The sequence below is a fragment of the Diabrotica virgifera genome, chromosome 6 (genome assembly GCF_917563875.1).
Source record: "Diabrotica virgifera virgifera chromosome 6, PGI_DIABVI_V3a".
Taxonomy (NCBI): Eukaryota; Metazoa; Arthropoda; class Insecta; order Coleoptera; family Chrysomelidae; genus Diabrotica; species Diabrotica virgifera.
In genome coordinates this window covers 162,743,581-162,770,145 of record NC_065448.1, presented here as the reverse complement: position 1 = coordinate 162,770,145, position 26,565 = coordinate 162,743,581, and the positions used below count along the sequence as shown (strand labels likewise).

At 33.2% G+C, this 26,565-nt stretch overlaps 1 protein-coding gene across 1 annotated transcript in view; it reads left to right on the top strand.

The window, feature by feature from the left end:
• The window catches only part of LOC114328374 (mediator of RNA polymerase II transcription subunit 16), a 164,307-nt gene that overhangs the window by 71,388 nt on the left and 66,354 nt on the right, over window positions 1–26,565 (top strand). Inside the window, exons 7-8 of the mRNA XM_050653349.1 lie at window positions 24,631–24,954; window positions 25,098–25,315. Coding sequence (XP_050509306.1) covers window positions 24,631–24,954; window positions 25,098–25,315 — 542 coding nt within the window. The remainder of the gene's footprint in view (window positions 1–24,630; window positions 24,955–25,097; window positions 25,316–26,565) is intronic.

Below are 26,565 nucleotides of genomic sequence, written 5' to 3'. Positions count from 1 at the left end.
TTTTCTCAAAAGTTAATAGTTTTAAAGTTATAAACGACTTAACATCCGAAAAATTACAAAAAACACATTTTTTTTAAATCGCTTATAACTTTAAAACTCGTAACTTTTGAGAAAAATGTCAAGAAACTTATTTTATTTAGAATGTCCCAAAGAATCTAGAAAAAATATTTTTCGGGGGAAAATAGGAGATTTTCCTTCGAAAAATCGGATGGACATGCATAATTAACAATTAAAAAACTACGGCCTGAATTGAAGTTAGACCCGATCACTCTTCGGAATCTTGAAAAGGAATGCTTAAACTTTAATCCAAGTTATTGGCACCCTTAAAAATACTAATTTAAATATGAGTTTTTAAGCCTCGAAAATGCGTATTTTCGCATTTTTTAGATTTTAAATCGAATATAACTCGAAAACTGTCCATTTTTGAGAAAAATCACAAGATACCTTTCTTATTTAGAATGGCCCAATATACCTAAACATATATTTTTTTGAGCAATAAAAGGTGATCTTATGTATTTGTTTAAAAAATTGTTTAAACAATTTCTGCCCAAAAATTCCGTCCGGCACCCTTCAGATTTGTTTAAATAGGACATTTTTGAATATGAATCCGCAGAGAAACCGAATTAGAGATGTTTTTCAGACGGGAGCGGTCTCACCACATGGACTATAAGCTGCAGAATAAAAAATCTTTAAAAATTGCAAATTTTACAAATTAAAAACGTTAGATAACTAACTCACCCAATATTAGGTGTTGCATTTTAGTGGAAGTTATTCTTGACATCGACCTTTACAACACTTAATAAGTTTCAAAAATTGCTGAATTATAACACGTTTTTATACCTACAGCCTGAACTAATAGTCTGCAAGTTTTTGATGTGAGTAACAGGCCTGCATTTATAGGTGATTCATATTTTTCACCTTTTTTACTTCTGCTAGTGAATAGTGAATCATTGTTTTATGAGGCTATAATTTCTTATTGGCCAAAGATAAAGCAATAATTACAATTAGTTTGTATGTAGGAATATTATCAGTCCGTTGGTTTGATTATTTTCTAAACACTCATCTTGTAAAAGTGTCACATATTTGTTTCTTCTGAATTAAAAATCCAAAATTGAAGAAATGGATCAGTTTCCTAGATATATACAAGAGCTACTGAAAATACACGATGAACTACTGCAGCAGTATCTTCTCACTGGAAGTATGATAGAGTATTTCAAATTTAAAACCATATGGACAGTCATTAAATTTGAAGTCGCATCTCTTAGAGATTATGGAAATAGTATTTTGGACAACATTATTGACATATTATTTGACCGATGTTATACTCTGTTTAACAAAGACTACTCTGAGCATATCTTAATGGCATTTATAGAAATAATCTTGATGTTGATAGAAGCCCATCATTTGAAATTTCAGGAATACACTGCTTCCTGTTCTACGACGTTGAATGATTTATATATTTAGAAAGCAGTTAACAGAACATCTAAGTTCTGAAGATTTTTTTGAAAATGTGATGTGAAATAAATAAAACTGTATATCTAATAATAACGTAATTGTAAATAAATTGTAACTAAAAATGAACTGTAATAATAAATAAAAACCAATTTTAAAAATTTCTTAGTATTTGCTTTGTTTTGCTGGTTTCGTCCAGACTTCTGAGTCCAAAGTTGAACCGAGGTTTCTCCTAATTTCATCCAGTTCTGTTGGTCTTAAGCTTGCTGCAACCAATTCCCATTGACCATTTTGACGTCGTCTGTTCATCGTGTAGGTGGTCTACCTCTACTTCTTCTATCTGCTCATGGTCTTCATACTATAATTTTTTGGTCCCCCTATCGTCGTTCATTCTGACCACATGGTCCGCCCAATTCCACTTCAGCCATGCTATTCACTCTATAACATTTGTAACGCCTGTCTTGATTTCCTCGTTTCTAACTCTGTCTCTGAGAGCCAGTCCAAGTAGTGACCATTCCATTCTTCTTTGAGCCACTCTAAGTTTGGTTGATGTGGCCTGGGTTAACGACAGTGTTTCGGCGCCCTAAATCATGACTGATACTCTTCATTCTTAACAATAAAATCATTAATTTTCGAGATATTTTTTAGTTTTTCAATCTGGGCAATACAGGGCAACTCTTAATATAGTTTTAAAAAATATGATGGTTCTACAACTTATCAGAATAAAGGCTATATGACACTATGCATTTTCCTGTATCGTTTCTGATATGTCAAAAAAATGCATAGTGTCATACACAGATACAAGAAACGATATCAGAAACGATACAACAATTTGTGACAGACACAGATTCTTGTACAAGAACTGCGCCAATTTCTGGGCAAAGAGCAGAAACGTAAAACCTGCTGGTAAAACATCTAAATGACATAATGGCGGCTGAAAATGGGATCATATATCTTTATGAATTTATTTGTGTTTTTGTAGGTATTATTTATAAATCTTTTATTGATACTTAATATACCGCGTTTGGTATGGACTACTGTTCTACTAATAACCATATATTTAGCTCCTGGTAAAGTTCAAACTATAACTTTGGATTTCATGTTGCATAATTTTTTAATAGAGGAAAATACAATAAAAAATCAAAAATGAATAACCATTTTCAATTTCGTTGCAAAACGAAAACACAGCCGAACCATATTCTAGTCCAATCAGAGAGTGCTGCAAGCACCCCTACCGGTTTCGAAACTTATTAGTCTCTCATCAGGAGGCACATATGCTGCTCTCCCTGATCCAACCAAAACAAACCCCAGCGTGCAGTCCCGGATTGCAGCGAACGAAATGGCATAGATGGCCTAGCGGCAACTGCTAGCAAAAAGACTAAGTTTTCACTCTAATGGCATATAAAACAACATAATGCTATTCTACACCCCACCAGAATGAAAACTAATAAGTTTCGAAACCGGTAGGGGTGCTTGCAGCGCTCTGTGATTGGACTAGAATATGGTTCGGCTGTGTTTTCGTTTTGCATCGAAATTGAAAATGGTTATTCATTTTTTATTTACATTTACTCTGTGTAGAGTATGAAGGGGACCATTCTCGTTGGAACTTTACCGCGCTGAGCAGATGGGACGTGAATTGTAAATTGTAGAATTCTCTCATCTTCCTTAGTCTCAGCATCCGTATGGCTTGCAAATTGTAGAAGCCTCGGAGGTGTAACCAGAGAAGGTTCCCATTGTTTTCATTCCCATGTTGTTTTATATGCCATTAGAGTGAAAACTTAGTCTTTTTGAAAATACAATAGTTCCTAATTTGGATCAAGCTGAAGATAATTCTAATGCAAATATTTTAGCACAAATATCAAAACAAGATAAAAACACAAATAATCAACCTCAAACAGTAAACGTAAAAATTCTGGTTAACATTAAAATGTTAAATGTATAAGTTTTTAAAAGTTAATAAATTTTATAAAATCCTTAAAATCAGCTGTAGACGCAGTACTACCATTAGACCAGGAAGGATCTGTTTTTAGATGGATGTGAGAGGTGGCATTCGGATTTTTGCGGATAAAGTTAGGTGATAACTTCGTTAATAATAATTGACTTATGCTCCTTCTCAAATATGCCCGGAACATTAATAAAAAAATTAAATATTAAAAAATTTCTTTTTTTTTTCTACTTTCTTTGCTTATAACTTTAAAACGATTCATTTTGGAACAAAGTCGTACAGGAATAAAACAAAGATAATTAAATTTTCTATCAGATACGATTGGTTAAAAATGTCTTTATTTAACACCCTTGCTGCAAAATAGCAGTAAATATAAAATAAGGGGGCAAAACAAGCCTATCCTTATTCAATGTTTTTCCATCACTTAGGTTACACTTGGAACCTTCCTAATTAGCTTAGAAAAATTTTGTAATGTGCTAAAACCGTCCACCAAATTTCATTAAAATTGACTTGCTAGATTTTGCATAGTAATTTTGCAATCTAAACTTTTTTAAAAAATTAAAATTTTTTAAAATCTTGCACAAAAACTAGAACATACAAAGATTTGTTAATTTTTTTACATATAAAGAAGCATACCACCTATCTAATGAACTTTACAGAATTGAAATCGGATTATTTAAGCAGCCTCCGCAATGTTTTAAAGTTATAAACAATTTTTTGGCTTATAAACAAATTAGTGCTGTTGCCAGGAGGGGGTGCTACGGGCTCCTTTATTTAGATGGACTTACTTAAGTTTTTTTATGTATTTTGACACGTAGAACACGAATTTTTTTGGTTAACAGTTGATCTGGATGTCAATAAGATTGTTATAAATAAAGAACTTACGGAATTACATAACATTGATTTCTCGCAAAATAAAACATTTTTTTGTATTTATTGGGTACTTCTAAGCAAAAAATGTTCTTACAAGTTTTTTCGTAGGATGCATAGTTTTTGAGATAAACGCGGTGAACTTTCAAAAAATCGAAAAATTGCAATTTTTGAACGCGAATAACTTTTGATTAAAAAATAAAATGGCAATTCTGCTAACAGCATTTGAAAGTTTAAGTAAAATTATACCGGTTTTAATTATTTGCATTGCTAGAAATTAATTTTTTTATTATTAAACAAAGCTATTTGTATATAAGCCAAAAAATTGTTTATAATTTTAAAACATTACTGAGGCCCCTTAAATAATCCGATTTTAATTCTGTAAAGTGTATTAGATAGGTAAAACACCTCTTTATATATGTAAAAAAATTAGAAAACTTCTAAATGGTCTACTTTTTGTTCAGAAAAATTTTAAAAATTTGAACTTTTTTAAAAGCATTTAGATTGCAAATTTATTATGAAAAATCTATTAGGTCGATTTTAATGAACTTTGGTAGACCGTTTAAGTAAGTTATAAGAATTTTCTAAGCGAATTACTAAGGTTCTAAGTGCCACCAAAGTGGTTAAGAAACACTGAATAACAACAGGCGTTTTTTTACCCCTTATTTTGTATTTATTGCTCTATTGCAGAAAAGGTAATACCTTAAGACATTTTTGACCAGTCGTATATCATACAAAATGCAATTATCTTTATTTTATTTTTGTACGACTTTGTTCCAAAACGAATCGGTATAAAGTTATAAGCAAAGAAAGCAGAAAATAATCGATGTTTTTCGAAATTTTTAAATATTTAAATTTTTTTATTAATGTTCCGGGCGTATTTGAGAAGGAGCATAAATCAATTATTGTTACTGAAGGTGTCACCTAACTTTATCTGCTAAAATCCGAATGCCACCTCTCACATCCAAAAATAGACGTTTTTTTACAGATTAGTCCTAATCTACATACCAATGTAACGTGACACAGGGTGACAAACAAAATTTCGACCAATCACGTGCCGAATTTCATACAATTTTCGATACAAGAACTTGCATAGTGTCATACAGGGCACAAATGTAGCTACAAGAAACGATACAAGAAAATGTATATAACTTTCTAATATCAGAAACGATATTAGAAATGATACAAAAAAATGCATAGTGTCATAAGACCTTAATGTATATCTGGTTCCAGTCTACTGTTTTATACAAGTCTAGCTAAGAATCAAATAAATATGATAGCCTAACAACCAAAAAATAGGAATTGTAATTACATCAGATAACATTAGTTAATTAATTTCGCGAAATATCGCGGGAGTTACAACTTAAGATTTTAAAGCTACCCCACCAAGGGTAGGATTTTTCAGTTTTTCAATCTGATGTTTATTTCGCGCAATATTCGTTTTTTTTTGTGAAACTTTGTGACTCCCCCATTTCCTTATGCTCCGCTCAAATTGTCAGGTTTTTGAAATATTCAGTGTTCTTCATGTACTTAACTTGCCTTTTCTTAATCTGACGCGCTCAAGTTTTACTAGGGATAGATTTTTTTACGCAGACCTCTGTATTAAGAGTCTATAGATGGTAGAGGTATATTTACAGAGTACAAGATTACTCGAGTAACGCGCAAAATACTCACCCTGGGCTCACCTACCATTCATCCTATTCTATCTGAAAACTAACCAACAACCAAGCATACAAAAAGTCACTCAACTATCACCAATTAGTTTAAATATCCTTCTAAAGATCAATGTGTAGTATTTTCCGCATTAGAAAATACACCAATCCACATCAAGATGCAACTCTTGATTCTAGTAGCTCTGAATTCCGTGATGTGAGGTTCTCTCCTCTGGACACAGCAACCCACGTGTGGAGAGTCTTGTGACGTTTGAAGTTAAATCCAGGAATATTTTAAACATCACTTCTATTTTGATATTCTTCTTCTTGTGCCACTCCTATCGGAGATTGGAAATCATCAAGGCTACCCTGACCTTGTTTACAGCTGACCTAAAAAGTTCATTAGTTGGGCAGCCAAACCACTCTCTCAAATTCCGCAACCATGACATTCTTCTACGGCCTGGATTCCGTTTTCCTTCTATTTTCCCTTGTATTATATTTTGAAGTAATGCGTATTTATGACCTCTCATCAGGTGACCCAAATACTCGAGTTTTCTTCGTTTTATCGTTAACAAAATTTCTGGGTCTCTTCCTATCCTTCGTATTACTTCAAGGTTTGTGATTCTTTCAACCCAACTTATCTTCAGCATTCGACGGTAGCCCCACATCTCGAAACTTTCAATATTTTTTATGTTGTTCTGTTTGAGAGTCCAGGCCTCGACACCGTATAATAGCGTGGTAAATACGTAGCCTCTTAGCATTCTTAATCGTAGAGGGATGCTTATATCTCTGTTGCAGAAGAATTTTCTCATCTTTATGAAGGTGGCCCTGGCAATTTCGATACGTCTTTTTATTTCATTGTTTTGGTCTCCCGTTTCTTTTATTAAAGTTCCCAAGTATTTGTAACTTGATACTTTTTCAATTTGAATGCCGTTTATACTAATATGTGCTGGTTGTGTTTTTTTTATATTAATGTTTATGCCGTAATTGTTGCAAGCAATATTTATGTTTGTAAGTAATCGTTGTAATTCTTCTACTGTTCTTGCAACTAGTACAGTGTCGTTCGCGTATCGAATATTATTTACAACCTCTCCATTGATTACGATTCCTTCATTTGCTTGCAAAAGGGCTTCCTGGCAGATGCTTTCACTATATACATTAAATAGCAGTGGTGACAAAATGCATCCCTGTCGTACTCCTCTACGTATTTCTATTGCTTTTAATATCTCATTTTCTATTTTGATGTTAGCTTTCTGATTCCAATATAAGTTGAGAATTATTCGCAGATCTTTATTATCAATGTCTTTTCTTTCAAGAATGTCTCTTAGCCTATCGTGGCGTACTCTGTCAAACGCTTTTTCAAAATCGATAAAACATGCATGTACTTCTTGATTAACGTCTAGGCATCTTTGTGTAAGAACATGCAAACCGAAGAGAGCTTCTCGAGTACCTAGTCCTTTTCTGAACCCCATCTGTGTATTACTAATATCTGACTCCAACTTTTGATAAACTCGGTTGTGGATGATTTTTAGAAATATCTTTAGTAGATGGCTCATTAAAGATATTGTTCGATGTTCTGAACATTCTTTTGCATTGGATTTCTTTGGCAGTGTAACGAATGTAGACAACAGCCACTCTTGAGGTATAATACCAGTATTGTATACTGTGTTAAATAAGTGCAATATTATATCTATTGATTCATCATTCAAGAGCTTTAGTAATTCAGTAGGAACCTCATCGGGTCCATTTGCCTTTCCAGTTTTGGAATTTCTAAGTGCCATTTCTACTTCACATTTTAGGATTTCAGGTTCCGTTTTACCATTTACCTGGACAATGTTATTTCTGTTGTCCTCAAACAAATCTCTTATGTATTCACTCCATCTATTAATTTTTTCTGTTAAGTCTATAATAATATTTCCGTCTTTGTCCTTAAGCAGACTTGTTTGATGTCTTCTTTGGGTTCCTGTAATTTCTTTTACTTTTTTATGTATATTGAATGTGTCATACTTTCTTTCATAGTTTTCCATTTCTACACATTGTTCTTTAATCCATGATTCTTTGGCCTTCTTTATTATTTGCTTTATGTTCTTATCAACCTCTCTGTATTTTTCTGCATTATTCTTGTTTAAGTCTAACGCTAGGATGATGGTTTTTCTCATTTTCTTTGGTCTAGCTTCTAACACAGATACTACTGGATTATGATCCGAACCGATATCAGTTCCAGGGTAAGTTTTGGTAGATTTCACGGCATTATGGTATCTTTTTGTCACCATTTTGATACTATAATGTAAACAATTTAAAACTTTATAATATCTAAAGAGTTCTTGCCCACATATCTTGGTGGCTCAGACATGTACCTTGACCTGTAACAAGCACTGATGATGGAATTATTATTCCGAAAACGTTTTGTGATGTAGCCCTCTTTAGGGATTTTTTATAAATATACCTTTTATAAAAGAATTTAACTATTTTTTGTAATTTATGTTATACCCTCGCAAGTCCATAGGTGCAGCCAGCTGGACAATGTTTTCTAATTTATTACACGGTAATTATTCAGGTTGGCCATCGTTGCGTCCTATATCGCAGTATATTGGACTTCCTATTTATCAGCAAAATTTACTCGTTTGAAAAATTTAACAACAGCACCTACTTCGTTAGTTTGTTGTTATATGTGGTGACGAATATAAATTTCCAGATTTTATAGCATTTGTAGACTACGAAAAAGCTTTCGACACCATAGAACACACGGCCGTAATAAACGCAATGCAAAATTGTAGAATAGACAACAGATATATTAACTTAATAAAAGAAACGATGAACCAAGCTACAGCTACATACTACCTAAATGAAAGTGAATACACGAACCCTGTACCGTTAAACAGGGAGACACTCAAATCTGAAGAAGATCACCCAAACTGTTCACCTTAGTTTTGGAGGACGTTTTTAAAAACCTAAATTCGAAATATAAGGGAATAAACATAAATGGCCGCTACCTCAGTAATCTATGATTTGCGGATGACATAATCCTGATAGCTACTGACCTACAAGAAGTGCAAACCATGCTTTCAGAACTACATACCGAATCTTCTAAAATAGGACTGAAAATGAATTTAAACAAAACAAAAGTCATGCACTTCGAAGAAACCGTGGCAATAATAAACGACAAAGTTATAGAAAAGTTGAAGACATATATATACTTAGGACAAAAAATTATAACTAAATAGGGAAATTCAAACGGAAGAAATAAAAAGAAGAAGAAAGTTAGCATGGGCAGCATTCGGCAAACTAGACTATATATTCAAATCAGCAAATTCAACTACATCTTGGATCTAAAGTTTTTGATGCATGCATTATTCCGATATTAACATATGGGGCACAAACATGGACAAACACAAAAAAGAATATGAATATACTCAGAGTCACTGAACACTCGATGGAAAGAGAAATGCTAGGCATATCACTTAAGGACGGGAAAACAAACACATGGATAAGACAGAAAACCAGTCACCGATGTGGTACAAAAATCATAAAATTTAAAATGGGAATACGCTGGGCATATAGCTAGCATATCTAAACAAATGGTACAGAACAATGCTAACCTGGAGACCATACCCACACAAAAGACCCAGAGGCAGACCTCACAAGAGATGGACTGATGATCTGAAGCGGACTGCCGGGAAAAATTGGCTACAAGTAGCGTACAATAAAAAACAATGGAAAGGAAGACTTGAAGAGGCTTATGTTCAGAGGTGGACGTGAATGGCTAGACGGAGAAGAAGATTTATCAGCAAAATTTACTCATTTGAAAAATTGATGAACAACAAAAATGAAAAACAACAGCACCTACTTCGTTAGTTTGTTGTTATATGTCATGACCTTGCAAGGTTATGATGGCGGTTTCACAAAAATATGCTAAGTTGTAATGTTTTTCTCTACTATATTGTTTTAAATGTAATTGATGTTTGGACCTAATTACAACTGGATACGTCACGGGTTCTCTGAACTTTTTGTCAAGCATTTTGGACATTGGAACTTAGTTAGCGAAATATTTTACCATAATCACGTTTTTTACGTGATTTTTACATACAGACATAGGATATTGACAGAACGTGAATTGAAGACTATTTTGACAGATAGCGATTTTTTCTCCGTGAATATAGCGATAATGATCAAAGGAAATGGATTTACTGGAATTTAAGGTGTATGTTGGAAGGTCACTGCTCTATATTCGGAATGACGAGTAAATTTCAGTGCACTCCTTATGACAAGCGAGGTTGCCGATACCCTCGTATCGTTGTACGCGAATCTTAAGCCGGCTCTGCCACGGTAAGGCAGACGACGAACTTACAACAGCGCGTAGCGTTTTCTGCCATTTGATTTACGTTCTGCATAAGAGCCAACTCTGAAATTTACAAGTGAATCCGAGTATAGGTGGAAAGCCTACAAGCGGGAGACAAGCTAGTGCGTTTATTTCAAGAAAACCATAATTCCTGTAAAAAGATCTAAATTTGTCCAGTTACCGCATATAGATGTAAGAAAAACGGTACACGACAATTAGACCGAAATAATTCGGCCGAAAGTAGTAGACCGAACTCATTGGAGCGAAAAGCACTTTACCGAAACCTCACTAGACCGAACAGCATTAGACCGAAATGGTACATAAATTAAAAAAGATTGCAGTAAACTATGCAAAGATTTTGTATATGTCTTTTTGTTTATTGTATTTTTTTGCATTATCTTATAGACTGTACAGTCTACAGTCTGATATGAAATAATTTTCATCCGTTAAACAAATTAGTGAACGTAAAAATAAATTAAGGGTAGAGTGACGTTAACACAAAAAAACAAAGCAAAAAAACCTCTAAACTATTTTTAGTATTTAATTTTTAGTATTGCATTTAATTTTTAGTTTTATACATAATAAATAAAAAATAAACCAAAAGCAAATAAAAAGCAAAAACAAAGCAAAAAAACAACCTCTCAACTCGCCAGTACCTACTTTGTGCTGCCAGTCCTAAGCCTGCATAAAGGGTGAATGGAGAGTGATGTTACCCTTGCTCAGATTACAATCCTGTTTGAGTACCCTGTATTATGTACCTAATGCTTTTCGGTCTCCTACTGTTCGGTCTAGTGAGGTTTCGGTAAAGTGCTTTTCGGTCTAATCAGTTCGGTCTACTGCTTTCGGTCTAATGATTTCGGCCTCTTTACAGTAAACCAAGAAAAACCAGTAATGACCATTTGTCCATATGCTCAGTCAACAATAGAAATTCTTACATGCGTTTCCTAAACCCTGGATGCACTAAGATGGCGAGATTATTTTGTACAAAATGCAAAATGTACTTGTACATGTGTATGTCTCCTGAACGAGAATGTTTTTTTTTAATTTCGTACTAAAATTTTATGAAAGTTAAGTCCTGATGTCCATTATGCTGGACCTGTCATACGAATTGTCATGCCAAATATTTTTTTAGTTTTTATAGATTTTTGTTTATTATTTTCACAAATGAAGAGAGAAAATAGAAAATATTGTTAAAATAATAAAAACTCTTTTATTGAGACTGAAGAGGATAAAGCCAGCTAGAAGAATTTAATTTCCTCGTGGAGTTTTACATGGGATTAAGGTGGTATGACACAATGTTAAAATTTATATAGTTTTTAGGTACAGTTACCGTCACTATTTCAAAACCAATCTTCAACTTATGGGGATGTACGTGAACTGTAGACTTTCTATTTTAATAGTATCTAGTTAAAATTTCCAAAGAAAGTAGTATATTTTTTATAACTGTACTTAAAGGAATCCATGTCATAACTTACTTAGTAACTTGTAAAAATTCGTTTTGCATAATAATTTTTGAACTTGGGTAGAAAATAACTATCAGAAACGATTAACTATGCAAAAAGCTTTATTTTAAACAAAATTTCATTGTCCGTACTGCCATAATTTTTAAATTAACCTAAAGGTAAAAATTATTGTTAAAAGCTGCAATCTGGGGATTTTGTTCATATTACAGCAATAAGTTGGCATTTTTCTAGTGATAAATTAGTTCTGCTGTCACTTAATAGATGAGAAGATGAGTTCACGTGTCATTTAGTAGATGGCAGCAGTGATGTATTAAATGGCGACAGATGCGCGTTTGCCAGATTTTAAGAAAATCTGCAAACAATTGAAAACGAGTTTTGTAACCACGGAAATACGATGAATCACGCGGTTTTGTTTAGAAAAGTGGCCCCACCCCCTCCCAGTACACATTTTGGGCCTTGTTTGACTTTCAATCATGATTGTATGACGTCACAGTGTCTTAACAATACAAATATACATATTTTATGCTTGAAACCGTGACGTTATACAAACGGTTGAAAGTTAAACGAGGCTCAAAATGTCTTAAAGTGTTTACTGGGAGATTATACTAGTTTTGACATAATACATAGATAACCTAAGCTCTAGTATGTTATGTGGGGCGTATCTAAAAACAATTTAAGTTTTATTCACTTTCTGGCAAATTTAATTTTTATAATAACGCAAATAATGCATTGTTCGGATACAATTAGCTTTTTGTAAAGACGATGACATCGACATTTTTACACACATTACACATGCCAATGGCCATTAGTATTTGTTGAGGCATTATTCTAATAAAAAAATTGTAGACAAAACATGTATAATCATTGTTTAATTTATGTCAAATATTTCCGTAAGTGAAAAAAAAAATATTGAAATTTACTGGAGTAATAATTAGATAAACCGATATGCAGACGATACAGTTGTGGTTGCTAGCAGTATTGATGAACTTCAGCATCTTATGGACAGAGTACCTATAAAGAGCGAGTGAAAAAAGAGAATTTAACCTTCAACATAAATAAAACAAAAATAGACACTGGTGAGCAAAACTCAAAAACCAGCCAGACAATTGAAAATAAAAAACCAATTCAACACGTAGAATTATATGTATACCTTGGAACAGTCGTCAACTCGAAATGGGATCAAAAAACCGAAATACGATGTAGAATTAAAAAGGCCAGAGCTACATTTAACATGAGAAATATATTCAATCATTGCGACATATCTGTCCCACTAAAAATATGGCTGCTAAAATGCTATGTATTTCCAGTCTTGTTGTATGGAGCAGAGACCTGGACAATAACGGAAACATTATCGAAAAGGCTAGAGGTATCCGACGTATCCTCAAAATGTCCTGGACGTCTCACACCACCAACGAATAGGTATTGCGCCGAATGGGAAAACAAAAAGAAATATCTTTCACAATTAAAAAACGAAAACGTGAACACCTCGGTCATATATTATGAGACATGATAAATATCGTATACTGCAGCTGATAATATAGGGTAAAATAGAGAGTAAACGTGGACCCGGAAGAAGAAGACACTCATGGCTTCAAAACTTACGCCAATGGTTTGGACTAACATCGATCGAGTTATAGACACGCTGTAAACAAAATTAAAATTGCTATGATGATAGCCAACTTCCACAACGGACAAGGCACATGAAGAACAAGAATTAGAAATGAGATGAAAATGTAAAATTTTCCGAGGAAAAAAACTTCCCGTGTTGACATTCCAACATACAAATCAATGGTATCACCCTTCAGAGTTCCCAAAGCTTCATATACCTGGGCACAGAGCTAAACAGTCAGCTAGACCACTCAAAAAAATAGAAGACGCATTGAAATAGCAAGATCTGGCTTCATGAACATGCTTAAAATGTCACAATAAGATTGAGAACAATAAAGTGTTATGTGTGGTCTCTATTACTATATGGCTGTGAGACCTGGACATTAAAACAGTATGATGTCAACAAACTGAATTCATTCGAAATGTGGATGTACCGCCGAATGCTAAGAATAAGCTGGACCACCAAAACTACAAATGAAGAAGTACTGGAAATAATGAACACACGTCCTCATCTGGTCAATACAATCAAAATTAGAAAGACGTCATATCTAGGACACATAATGCGCCATAGGGAATTTGAGCAGCTTCAGGTAATATTAGAAGGCAAAATCGAAGGTAAAAGGGGTATAGGAAGAAAGAAAAAATCTTGGCTCCGAAACATCAGAGATTGGACCCACACAACAGGGAATGACTTAATCCATCAAGCCCCGAACAGAGAGAAATTTGCCATATTGATCGCCAACCTCAATAGAGAAGGCACTTAGGAGGAGGAGGACAACGCAAGAGACCCTAAGAGGTAGTTTTCTGTCCCGATTAAACCCCGATTAGCTAACCAGGACATAAAATACCGGTCCTAAGGCTCAAAGATAGATAGAAAGTAACTTATGAAGTGGTTACGATTGATTTGATTTAAGATGATAATTAGGGGGTGATTTTCCCGAGGTTTTTGACGAAAAAAAGGGACCAACTATATTTTGAGCATTTGCTTAGTTTTGATGCTACAAACTAAAAAAAAACAAAAATAAATATTTTTTAAACACTTTAAAAAAGTTGTAAAGAGTTTTCCCCAAAAAAGTGCATCTTTTTTTGGTTATTTCACGTTGAAATATTCACTTTGAAATTTGGCAGATATGAAACTATTTTTTATTAGCTACAACTTTGTTTCAACTGGGTCCATAGAGTTCATATATAATATATAGACCTGGATCCCGCGTACCTAAAAAAAGTTGATTAATAGCAAGCTGAAAATTTGTTAATAACTTAACGGTGTCTAGTCGGACAAACTTTGATGTACGGTAACACTGGAACAGGGGAAGTTTTATTTGTGGAACAGCTTAAAAATTTGGAACGTCAGACTACGAAAACTTTCCATGTATTTTGTCGGACAGAACTTCCAATTGATTTGTTAGCATTTCATTAAACTTTTATGTAAAAATCAGACTGGTGTTTATCACCAACTGTGTATTTTAATGAGTGGAACACAAAGAACATGTCAAATGACAGTAATCAAGTCGGTTAGTAATAGCAGTCTGATGTTTGCATGAGAGTTTAATGAAAGGGTAACAAATCAATTGGATGTTCTGTCCGACAAAATACCTGGGATGTTTCCGTAACCGCCTGTTAGGAAGTTCCCCTGTTCCAGTGTTCCCTCCCGTACATCAAAGTTTGTCCGACTAGACAACGTTAAGCTATTAACAAATTTTCAGCTTGCTATTAATCAACTTTTTTTTGGTACGCGGGATCCAGGTCTAATACACTATTTTTTATACTTTTTTAGAAGCTACATATTTTTGCTAAGAATGTTTTTTTCGGATAAAATACTTACTTTTTGAGTTATTTGTAAAAGCCGCCTAAAAACGTGTTTTTTACTCGCAAATAACTCGAATATTAATTTAGTGAAAAAATCCTAGAGAACAAAAGTTGCTTAGAATTAGTCAGTTTATCCATTTTCAGACTTATTTTGAACGTATATTTTTTCACCCCCGAGACGGGGTAAAACTCACCCTCAGGCCAAAATCTTACATCGGCACACTCACTTTTCTTGGTTGACATGTTACCTATGTGTATGCCAAATTTCATGTTAATCCAAGCGAATATTTAAAATTTAGAGCAAAAAGTTTGATTCAATGTATATATTTACTACTTGTATTTCAAACAATTGCAAATTTCTTTATCAGTTTAAAATAAATATTTTTGACCAGGTAAAGAATTAATAATTGTCACAAAATTACAAATCACATTATTACATTATTACAAATATAATCTAAATACAATAAGTGATAAAATATTTCCAAATGAAACGTTTTGTATCTATTAGCATTGTTTAAAAAAAGATAAAAATTTGTCTAGTTATACAATGCTATCTATTAATACATAGTAAGAATTTACCATTTCCAGGTAAAGAATTAAAAACCCTCATCTAATAAATACAATACAAGTACGATTGATGGCGAACGGTACCGATCGATCGGTAACGATCATAAGTTGTATTTAGTACTTGGGAATGGCAACAACGCCGTCGTTAATAGAATTAAAATTCGTCGTTAATAAAATGTTCGAATATATATACGTGCTGCCAACTACTGAAAGAATTGTTAAACGTTTAGTTCCTATGATCACCAACCATTTTGACTGTGGCGTTTACATACCCCCTTAAACCACAGTTATTACATATTAAGTTACATGTTTAACAATTTTAACCAAGATTTCATTACAATTAATAACTGTGGTTTAACCCCATATAAACATAATACATATTTAAATTTTGACATACCACAAGAGAATAGTTTCAGAACTTCATTAAAATAGTTTAACTCCATAACTTTTTACATTTGGCTGAATGCAATCCTGTAACTATCAAGTTTTAGGCTATGATTATGTTCAAAATAAGAGAGCTAAAAGGACTACAACGTTAACGGGATTTTATTGTCTCATATGATCAGAGGACCTCTGAATTTGAAAAAACCGCGGAGTGCTACCATTTAAATGGGTGCGTTTTGAGAAGGGGTGAATTAGTCCCTAGGCACAGGGTGAATTAGGGTGAGTTCTATGCACTTTTGGTGCAAACACGTCTACAGGAAATACTTCTTGAGAAAGGCACTCTGCCGAAACAGCTGTAGTCTCATAGTTGTAATAAATTTTGTGGAAGTATAGAAAACAAACGTTTTCAGTGTTTTATTGTTAGATAAAATGAACTTCCATCAAGTAACGGTCGAATCCATCAATTACATAATCAATAGCCTATTTGTTTAGAAGCTATGATAATAGTCTGCAAATTTTTGATATGAGTAACAAGCAAGCATTTCTGAGTGATTCATATTTTTCACCTTTTTTACTTCTGCAGGTTCAAGTGAATGGTGAATCATTGTTTTATGTAGGTATAGTTTTGTTATTAGCCAAAGATAAGGCATTAATAGCCTAGTAAATAAAAAAAATCAAAATGTAGTTCCGTACAGGTTGGAACAAATATGTCAAATGTAGGTTAATACAAAAGATATTTTCAAGAAAGTATCCAAACTATATGAGGGGATCATTGTTTAAATAATTAAAAATTGGCCATTTTTGCACAATATTTACTTTCTTAACTGCTGCGGCAATTCACTTTTTATAATGGTCTTTACGATTTTTTCTGCAATGTTGAAGGATATAGATTTCACTTAAGACTTACTGAATTAAATTGGAGCCTTCATGTATTTAAATAATTATAATACCTAACCTAACTTAAAAAACAAATTTGCAAAAAAATATTACTTGCATTATAAATAAGCACTATAAATATTTCATTGTGCAGGCAAAGTTGCGTTATGTTACCAGTATAAAGGAAAAAAAAATGGTCGAAAAATATTTAATAATTTATAAAATATTTAATTTATTTGTTTATTTATACTATAATTTCAATTACAAAAACGCTTTGGTTGCTAATAGAATGTACATTTGAATAAGGTCTCATTTTTTTTTATTTTTATGTAGGGGAGTGCATATACAGCGTGTCTACCTAAGTTGGAAACATATGGGAAACTTTTTTATTATTAATTTTACGAAAAAAAGTTATTCTTTATAAAAAGTTCTGCATGCTCCAAAACCTAAGATTCAATCATCAGATATCAAATTTTCTCAATATTATACGAGGTATGTAAAAAAATATTAATTTCGGTCAAGGATAAAGTACCTTTATTTCTCTCAATATCGAAAATTCTTATGATAAAAAGTTGTTTGGAATTAAAACTAAGATCAAATATGCAATTACATGCTTCTAATTGAAAAAAAAATTTCTCAAATTTATGGATACCCAACATCGTTTTTAATTATGTATTACAAATATGATAACTCGTTTATTATTCATTTTATGAAAAAAAGTTATTTTTCATAAAAAGCTTTTCATGGTCTAAAATCTAAGACACAACCATGATATATCAACTTTTATTAATTTTATACGAGGTGTGTCAAAAAATATGAAATTCGCTCAAGATTATAGTACCTTTATATTTCACAATATTTCAATTAGAAGTATGTTATTGCATATTGAAACATAGTTTTTAATTCTAAACAACTTTTTTAATAACCGTTTTCAATATTGTGAAAAAATAAAGGTACCTACATTACTCTTGAGTGAAATTCATATTTTTTGACATACCTCGTATAAAATATTAAAATGTGATATCTGATGGTTGCATCTTCGGCCTTAGGACATACATAGCTTTTTATAAAGAATACCATTTTTTGGTAAAAGTAATAATAAAAGAGTTATCGTATGTGTAATAAATAAAAACGAAGTTGTATCAATAAATTTGAGAAAAATTTGGAAAATATTTTTTCCCATTAGAAGCGTGTAATTGCATATTTGATCTTAGTTTATATTTCCAAACAACTTTTCATAATAAGAATTTTCGATATTGAGAGAAATAAAGGTACTTTACTCTTGAACGAAGTTCATATTTTTTGACATACCTCGTATAATATTGACAAAATTTAATATCTGATGATTGAATCTTAGGTTTTAGAACATGCAGAACTTTTTATAAAGAATAACTTTTTTTCGTAAAATGCATTAAAAAAAAGTTTCCCATATGTTTCCAACTTAAGTAGACACGCTGTAGATTTTCACTTGGAAAAAATCTAAGAAGATAAAACTTTGTGTAATTTCATTGAGAAATGTTTAATAAACAACATATATCAAAAACTTCTACTCGAGAAGTGGGTGCTTCATTTTTTATTAAACAAATGAACTGCGAAATTAGATGTTTTTTTAAATAACTACGAAAATATAAATTTTAGAAAAAGAATTGACTTGACCATTAAAAAATTCAGAAAATATTACAAAAAAAACCATCTATCAAAATTAAATCTGTAGCTTCTATAATTTTTTATTTATAACGCTAAAGTCACTCTTCTCATAAACATTCGCGCACTGTAAACTAGCGTACGGCGAAGTGCACGGTTGAGTTATTTTAATGTAATTCTTTAACTAATGGATCAAATGAAATTTTACAAATTGAACCTAAAAGAAGAATAATTAAGCTATCTTATGGTTATAATAAAAAGAAATAAAATGTATGGGCATAAGTACGGTGGGGGGCGGTGGGGGCGGGGAGCCTTACATGAATTTTGTTTAAAAATTATTTAAAAATGTGTAACTAATACAATTTTTCTTATAAAACCCTCAATTTTGCACAACTTACCTTTCAAGCCTCGTACTAAATAATGTTTCATTCAAAAATATCTCAAAAATTTAATTCTAATGATATGACGTCTTAAAAAATTAATTTTTGAAATCTTCGTACTTTTATAGAATTACCACCACTTTAAGACGGTATTACTCAAGTTTAAACAGGTCTATTGCAGTTTTATAAGTGCTTTTTTAAAGCTTAGGATGTAATCTTTATGATGCACTGAATTATTTTACTTTAAAAATGATATAGACTATTTCTTTTTGAGAAAATTAAGAAGGATAACAAAAATGTAATACAAAAACCGAAAATAACCAGCTAAAAAAATGTTTATATAAAGTGATCAAAACTTTTTCTGTAAAACTTACCTAAAATACATTTAATAATAAACTTCAACAATAAAACAAAAAAAAATTTTTAGCTCTTATACAGTATGCCTGCGTAACTTAGAACCTATTGATAACTTTTTTATTATCAGTTTTACGAAAAAAAGTTATTCTTTATAAAATACTCTGCATCGTATATCAGTATATCGTATATCGTAATCTAAGATGCAATCATCAAATATCAAATTTAATTAATTTAATACGAGGTATGCCAAAAAATATGAATTTCACTTAAGAGTAAAGTATCGTTAAATTTCGCAATATCGAAAATTGTTATTAAGAAAAGTTGTTTGTATTAAAAAAATTGTTTTAGTGTTCAATTACATCCTTCTAACTAAAATATTGTGAATAATAAAGGCACTTGACTCTTAAGGAAAATTCATATTTTTTACATACCTCGTATAAAATTAAAAAAGTTTAATATCTGATAGTTGTATCTTAGATTTTAGACCAGGGAGAACATTTTATGAAGAATAACTTTTTTTCGTAAAAGTGATAATAAAATAGTTATCATAATTGTAATAAAATGATGATGAATATCCGTAATTTGAGAAAAAATTGAAATTTTTTTTTTTTCGATTAGAATAATGTAAATTGTATATTTAAACATAGTTTTTAATTTCAAACAACTTTTCATAATAGCATTTTTTGATATTCTGAAATATAAAGGTACTTTATTCTTTAACGAAATTCATATTTTTGACATAACTCGTATAAAATTGATAAAATTTGATATCTGATGGTTGAGTTTTAGATTTTTGACTATCCAGAGCATTTTATGAAGAATAACTTTTTTTTTGTAAAATTGATAATAAAAAAGTTTTCCATGTGGTTCCTAGCTACGCAGACATACTGTATAAGAGCTGTATAAGAATGTTCAAATTGCCATGCCATATTCGGATTCAGTATAGTCAAAAACAAAATAGAAACATATTTGATCAAAGTAAAATGATGAATTTAACGATATTTTTAAAATTATTTATACAAAACAATTGTTATTGTTTAAACAATTAATAAACAATTATCGGCCATATCCGCGAGTAGAACTTTTTACTTTAACATATTATATATAAACTAACAAACAAATTTTTTAGAAAAATATAAGCTTGTTTGAATTTTTCCGAAACAATGCATGTTTTCGTTCTAATTGCACTCCCCTATTATATGATTTGGATACTTTCTTGAAAATATCTGTTGTACAGAACATGTTCAGAACAACATGTACAGAACTATATTCTGATGTACATGTATTGTAATTTTATTTTACTAGACTATAAAGACGAATTCCTCTGTAGATATGTAGGAATATTATCAGTCAGTTGGTTTGATTATTTTCTAGACACTAGTCTTGTAAAAGTGCCACACATTTGTTTCTTCTGAATTAAAAATCCAAAATAGAAAAAAATGGATCAGGTTCCTAGATATATACAAGAACTACTGAAAATACAGGATGAACTACTGCAGCGGTATCTTTTCACAGGAAGTGTTATAGAGGCTTTCAAATTTAAAACCATGTGGAGAGTCATTAAAATTGAAGTTGCATCTCTTCGAGATTATGGGAATAGTGTTTTGGAAAACATTATTGAAAAATTGATTGACCTATGTTATACTCTGTTTACCACATACTACTCTGCATATCGTGAGCATATCTTGACGGCAGTTATAGAAATAATCTTGATGTTGATAGAAGTCCATCATGTGAAACTTCAGGAATCCATTGCTTCCATTTCTACGTAGAAAGAAGTTAACACAACGTCTAAGTTCTACATATTTTTTGCATAAACAAAACTGTAACTAACTAATAATAACGTAATAATAAATAAATTGTAACTAAAAAGTAACTGTAATAATAAATAAAAACCGAATTTAAAAATGTATTAGTGTTTGCTTTGTTTTGTTGGTTTCATCATCCTCCAGTCTTCTGCGTCCAAAGTTGAACATAGGCCTCCCCTAATTTCTTCCAGTCCTGTCGGTCTTGGGCTTCCTGCAACCAATTCCCAGCAATCCTTTTGACGTCGTCTGTCCTTCGTGTAGGTGGTCTACCTCTACTCCTTTTATCTGCTCATGGTCTCCATACTGTAATTTTTCGGTCCCCCTATAGTCGTTCCTTCTGACCACATCATCATCAACCCGTACTCGTCCACTGCTGTACATAGGTCTCCCTCAGCTCTTTCCATCTCTCTCCGTTTTGTGCGGCTTGCATCCAGTTGCTGACAATACGCTTCAGATCGTCAGCCCATCTGGTTGATGGTCGTCCTCTGCTCCGTAGTGCTTCTTCTCGTGGCCTCCACTCGACAATACGTTTTGTCCATCGGTTGTCTGACAATCTGGCGACGTGCTCTGCCCAATTCCACTTGAGCGACGCGATTCTTTCGACGACGTCCGTTCTACGACGTATTTCTTCGTTTGGGATTCGGTCCCTCAGGGAGACATCCAACATCTGGCGCTCCATAGCCCTCTGAGTTATGCGAATCTTGTTCACTACTTTTTTTGTGAGTGTTAATTGGTCAAAGATTTTCTTTTTCAGGCATATGGGTAAGTCCAATTTAAATACATAGCTCAGTTTACCAAACGCTGCCCAGGCTAATCCTATGCGACGTGGGAGCTCGCACGTCTGGTTATCTCTTCCCAACCGAATTTCATGTCCCAAGTACTTATAAGATGAAGTCTGCTCAATATCCATGCCATCAACAACAATATTACGATTTAGCACCAGATTAGTCATTATTTGCGTCTTGTTGATGTTAATCTTTAGTCCGACCTCTAATCAAGCGTGATATAACTTGTTCAACATTATTATTGCATCATCCATACGATCGGCTATAAGGACGATGTCATCTGCGAATCTCAAATGACTGAGCTTCTCTCCATTTATATTGATACAATATTCGTTCAGATCCGCCTTCTTAAAAGTGTGTTCTAAAAGGGTTGTGAACAGCTTTGGTGAGATGGTGTCTCCTTGCCGTACTCCTCACTGCATACAGAATTTATTAGTTTGTTGATCAGAGAGTCTTATGCTAGCCGTTGCATTGTGGTAGATATATTTTATCATGTTAGTGTAGCGATGGTCTATTCGGCATTCTGTCAATGCTTTTAGCATTTTCTGCTGGTTTATGGTATCGAACGCTTTCTCGTAGTCCACGAGTATCAGTGCCAATGGTTTGTTGTATTCCGCCGACTTCTCTATCAAGTTTTTTATTACCAGTAAGTGGCCGTTAGTGCTATATCCGGATCTAAACCCAGCTTGTTCTCTAGGCTGATAGAAGTCTAACTTAGCCTCCAGTCTTTTTTTGATAATTTTTGTGAAAAGTTTATATATTTGTGATAGCAGACTGATAGGACGGTAGTTTCTTAGATCTGTTATGTCACCTTTCTTGTGCAATAAAACAATGACTGCATTGCTCCATTGAGAAGGCGTGTTTCCTTGGGAAATGCATTCGGTGAAACGTTTGGCCAAAACCTGGATATTTTTATTTCCACCTTGTTTGATTGCCTCGATCACTACTCCGTCATCGTCAGGGGATTTATTATTTTTCATTTCTGAAAGTGTCTTTTTAACTTCGTATGGTGTTACTTCTGGCATTAATTCTGATCCCTGGTTTGTGATTTTTGGCAGGGGCTGATCTTGCTTTGGATCTTGCTTAAGGAGTTCGTCTCTATTCGTAGCAATGGCCGTAAGTCATGACTGGAAGCACACATTGATCAAATGTCTTCTTTTTCAGATAATTTGGCATGTTGTTCTTGAAGATGTCTGGTAGAGCTCCATATGCGGCCCATGATAAGGTGATTTTTTTTGCAGTTCCGCAGTTTGATTACCCCTGGTAATTTGGATTTTATGATCTAAGTATTTCTGAACCTATACCTATACCCGAGGATTTCCTAGCTGAAAAATCTACGTACGTGGTTTAACACAATAACCACAAATCTTTTTAGAGCAGAAGTGTGCAAAGTACAGATTGACATGATGGTCGTCAACATCCGAAACGGATAGGCACTACAAGAAGAAGAAGAAATATTTCTATTTATGCACCAATGCTATTTGGATAAAAGGGATGTCTGGGGGATTTAAGGTCACGAAAGGACTGAAGAAGGGTTACTGTATTCGCCTACCCTTTTCAAAATTTATCTGGAACAAGAACTCAAGCTATGGAAAAGAAAATGTAATGGCATGGGAATCCCTCTCAATGACGAGACAACACTGTACACTTTATGTTTTGCTGATGACCAAATTCTGATTGCTCAGGATCATGACGACTTGAGTTACAAGTTGCGGAAGCTAATATAGAAGAATATAATAAATGGGGTCCCGAAGTTTTAAGAAAACTGAAGCCATGTGTATTGGAGTGACCATGCTTAAAAGTGTAATCACATAATATGTCATATTATGGCAGTGAAGTTTGGGCAATGAAACAAAGAACAGAAAAAATGTTACTAGGAACAAAATGGACTTCTGGAGAGGAGCAGCAGGCAAATCAAGAAGAGATCAGATACCAAATTAGAGTATACAAGAAATGATGGCAGCCACGCATATAACAAAATTGATGACATAAAAACTTTATTTATTTAAATTATTTATATATACTTTATTTAAATTAATCCGTCATAGGAAAATATAAAAATGATGTGAATTTACACATGGATGTTTAAAATATCCAATGTTTCACGCTCGAGGTACCATTGAGCTAAATTTAATTTGTTCACATCATTACTGTGTAGAAGCAAGTGGCTTGCTTCTACACAGCCATGATGTGAACAAGTCAAATTTAGCTCAATGGTACCTCGAGCGTGAAACATTGGATATTTTACACATCCATGTGTAAATTCACATCATTTTTATATGTTCCTATGACGGATTAGTTTTAAAGGGTTTTTACCCAAATATTTTTTACTTTGGTGGTTAGCATGTTTGATTCAAGAAACACTGATGATGATCGCTCAACTGATTGAAAACTAGTTCTGTTTGTTTTATGATGTAGCCCTGTATAGGGATTTTAACAAATATACCTTTTCTAAAGGATTTCATGGTTTTTTTGTAATAAATGCTATACAGCCAACTACAGGAAATTTTTTCCTCGTGGATTTTGATTACATTTTTTCTTTGACATATTATCCTTGTGTATGCCAAATTTCATGTCAATTCAAGCGGTTCTTCCAAATACGGAGGTTTTGAAATATTTTACCGTGAGTGAATGGACTATTGGTATGTATTGTATTATTCTGTTTTTCTAATAAATTATTTATTGTTTTAGCTATGGCAATACCAATGTCACTTCCAGTACAACAGTCTTGTAACATCCCTAGCAACCAGCAAACTTAGCTTAATTAATAGCGTTTCAAGTGGATATGTGGTGGTTACGTTTGCAGATAATTCCATCCACTGTTTGTACAGAGATACTCTAAAGCCCATAGTGTATACGACTCTGTCGGTAGTTCCTCGCTACCTAGATGAACCCAACGCTAAATACCAAAAAGTCAGTACCAATATATCAAACATTGATTTGTCATGGCTAGGAAATGTTTTACTTTGCGTGGATTCTGATGATAGTTTGCATCTGTTCAAGTTACCTCCCCAGGTTGGTATATTATTTTATGATGAGCCAAAATGTAGAAATGCCAAAAAAATAGTTTGAATTCATATATTTTTATGTATATGAAAATATATTTTTCTGGTGTTTTCTCAGTTTTTTATTAAACTTAATGTGTTTACTGTTTTCAGATCGATAGTTCTACTCCCCTAAGTGTCCCATATTGTACCACGATTTTGGAATACTGCCTAGTGAGCGGATTAGACTGGTTGGATCTTCTATTAGTACTCAGACCTGGTATGCTTGATGCAATTTGTGATAGACTTACAGAAAGTTTCAATAGACAACCTCCTCAAGTGCAACAGTTCTTCCATGTGCAGTATTTGTGCATTAAAATATCTCTCTATAGGTAATTATTATTTATAGCATTTATAATTAAGTTTAAATATTAACTCGGGGACGTTTTGTTACTAATTTATTTATGTAGTTCATTTCGCCTTTTTTCAGTGCCCCGTTCTCTATTATACGTGTACTAGTCAAAAAATTGTGTGTCTATGATTATTTCTCAAAGAAAACCAACATAACATATTATTACATCATCATATTTATTGAGTGGCCTTTGACCACGCCTAGCGTCTAACCAACCGAATTGTATTGTATTGAGGGCCGGCGTAGCTCAGGCGGTAGTATGCTTGACTCGTGTGCTGGTAGGCCGGGGTTCAAATCCCAGTTCGGCAAGAACAACTAGACATTTTTAAAATGTCTATAGGCCCCAGGTCGACTCAGCCTGAATAAAATGAGTACTTTGGGTAAGCCCCGGCGCAAATTGATCCTCAGCGAGACACAATCTGCACCGGTGAACTACGTGGACAGTTTCGTGAAGCACGCTTATGAGCGAGGGACCGCAAATTAAACCTAACCTGCGATCAGTGCTTGCGCTCGCAGGTCTCACTTGGGAACGTTTGTCATCGGCGTACAGTTTTCTTGGGTCGTGGGACGCGTGACTCACTGTCAGATGTTTATTTTTACTTGTTTTTGTTTGCGAGATGGACGTATCTGAAATGAATACGGATGCTACCTAAGTACAATTTATTGTGATAAATAAAAATATTAATATTAGTATAGTCAAAACTCCGAGTGAAAACTGCTTTGTCTTTGTCATTAAATTCTGATAACTACTTTTGGTATACTAAATAAGCGACGATACGAAATTAATAATCAAAGTTATGCCTTTACAATAACACTAATTACATATTAGAAAAATAAGGTGAAAAATGATTCGTGTTACTTAAAACCGTGATCGATAAAAATATCGTATTAGTGCGATGTCACATTATGCGTTTTCACCGGATGCGGTGGAAACGCATCCGTTTCCAACGCAACCGCACCGACCTGTCACACTATGCGTTTAGTCTGGTAGAGTTTGTAAGCGCCTAACGATGCGCGATGTCTTAAAACGCCTCCGTTTCCAACGTAACCGGATCGACCTGTCACACTAAGCGTTTTGACTGGATGCGGTGGAAACGCATCCGGTCAAAACGCATAATGTGGCATCGCACTTACCCTCAAATTCAACTTGTCGACATATTACATTTTTATTTATGCTTAAAAATTAAAAACGAAATATGCAGATAGTGTGTTATTTTTTATGACCGATCA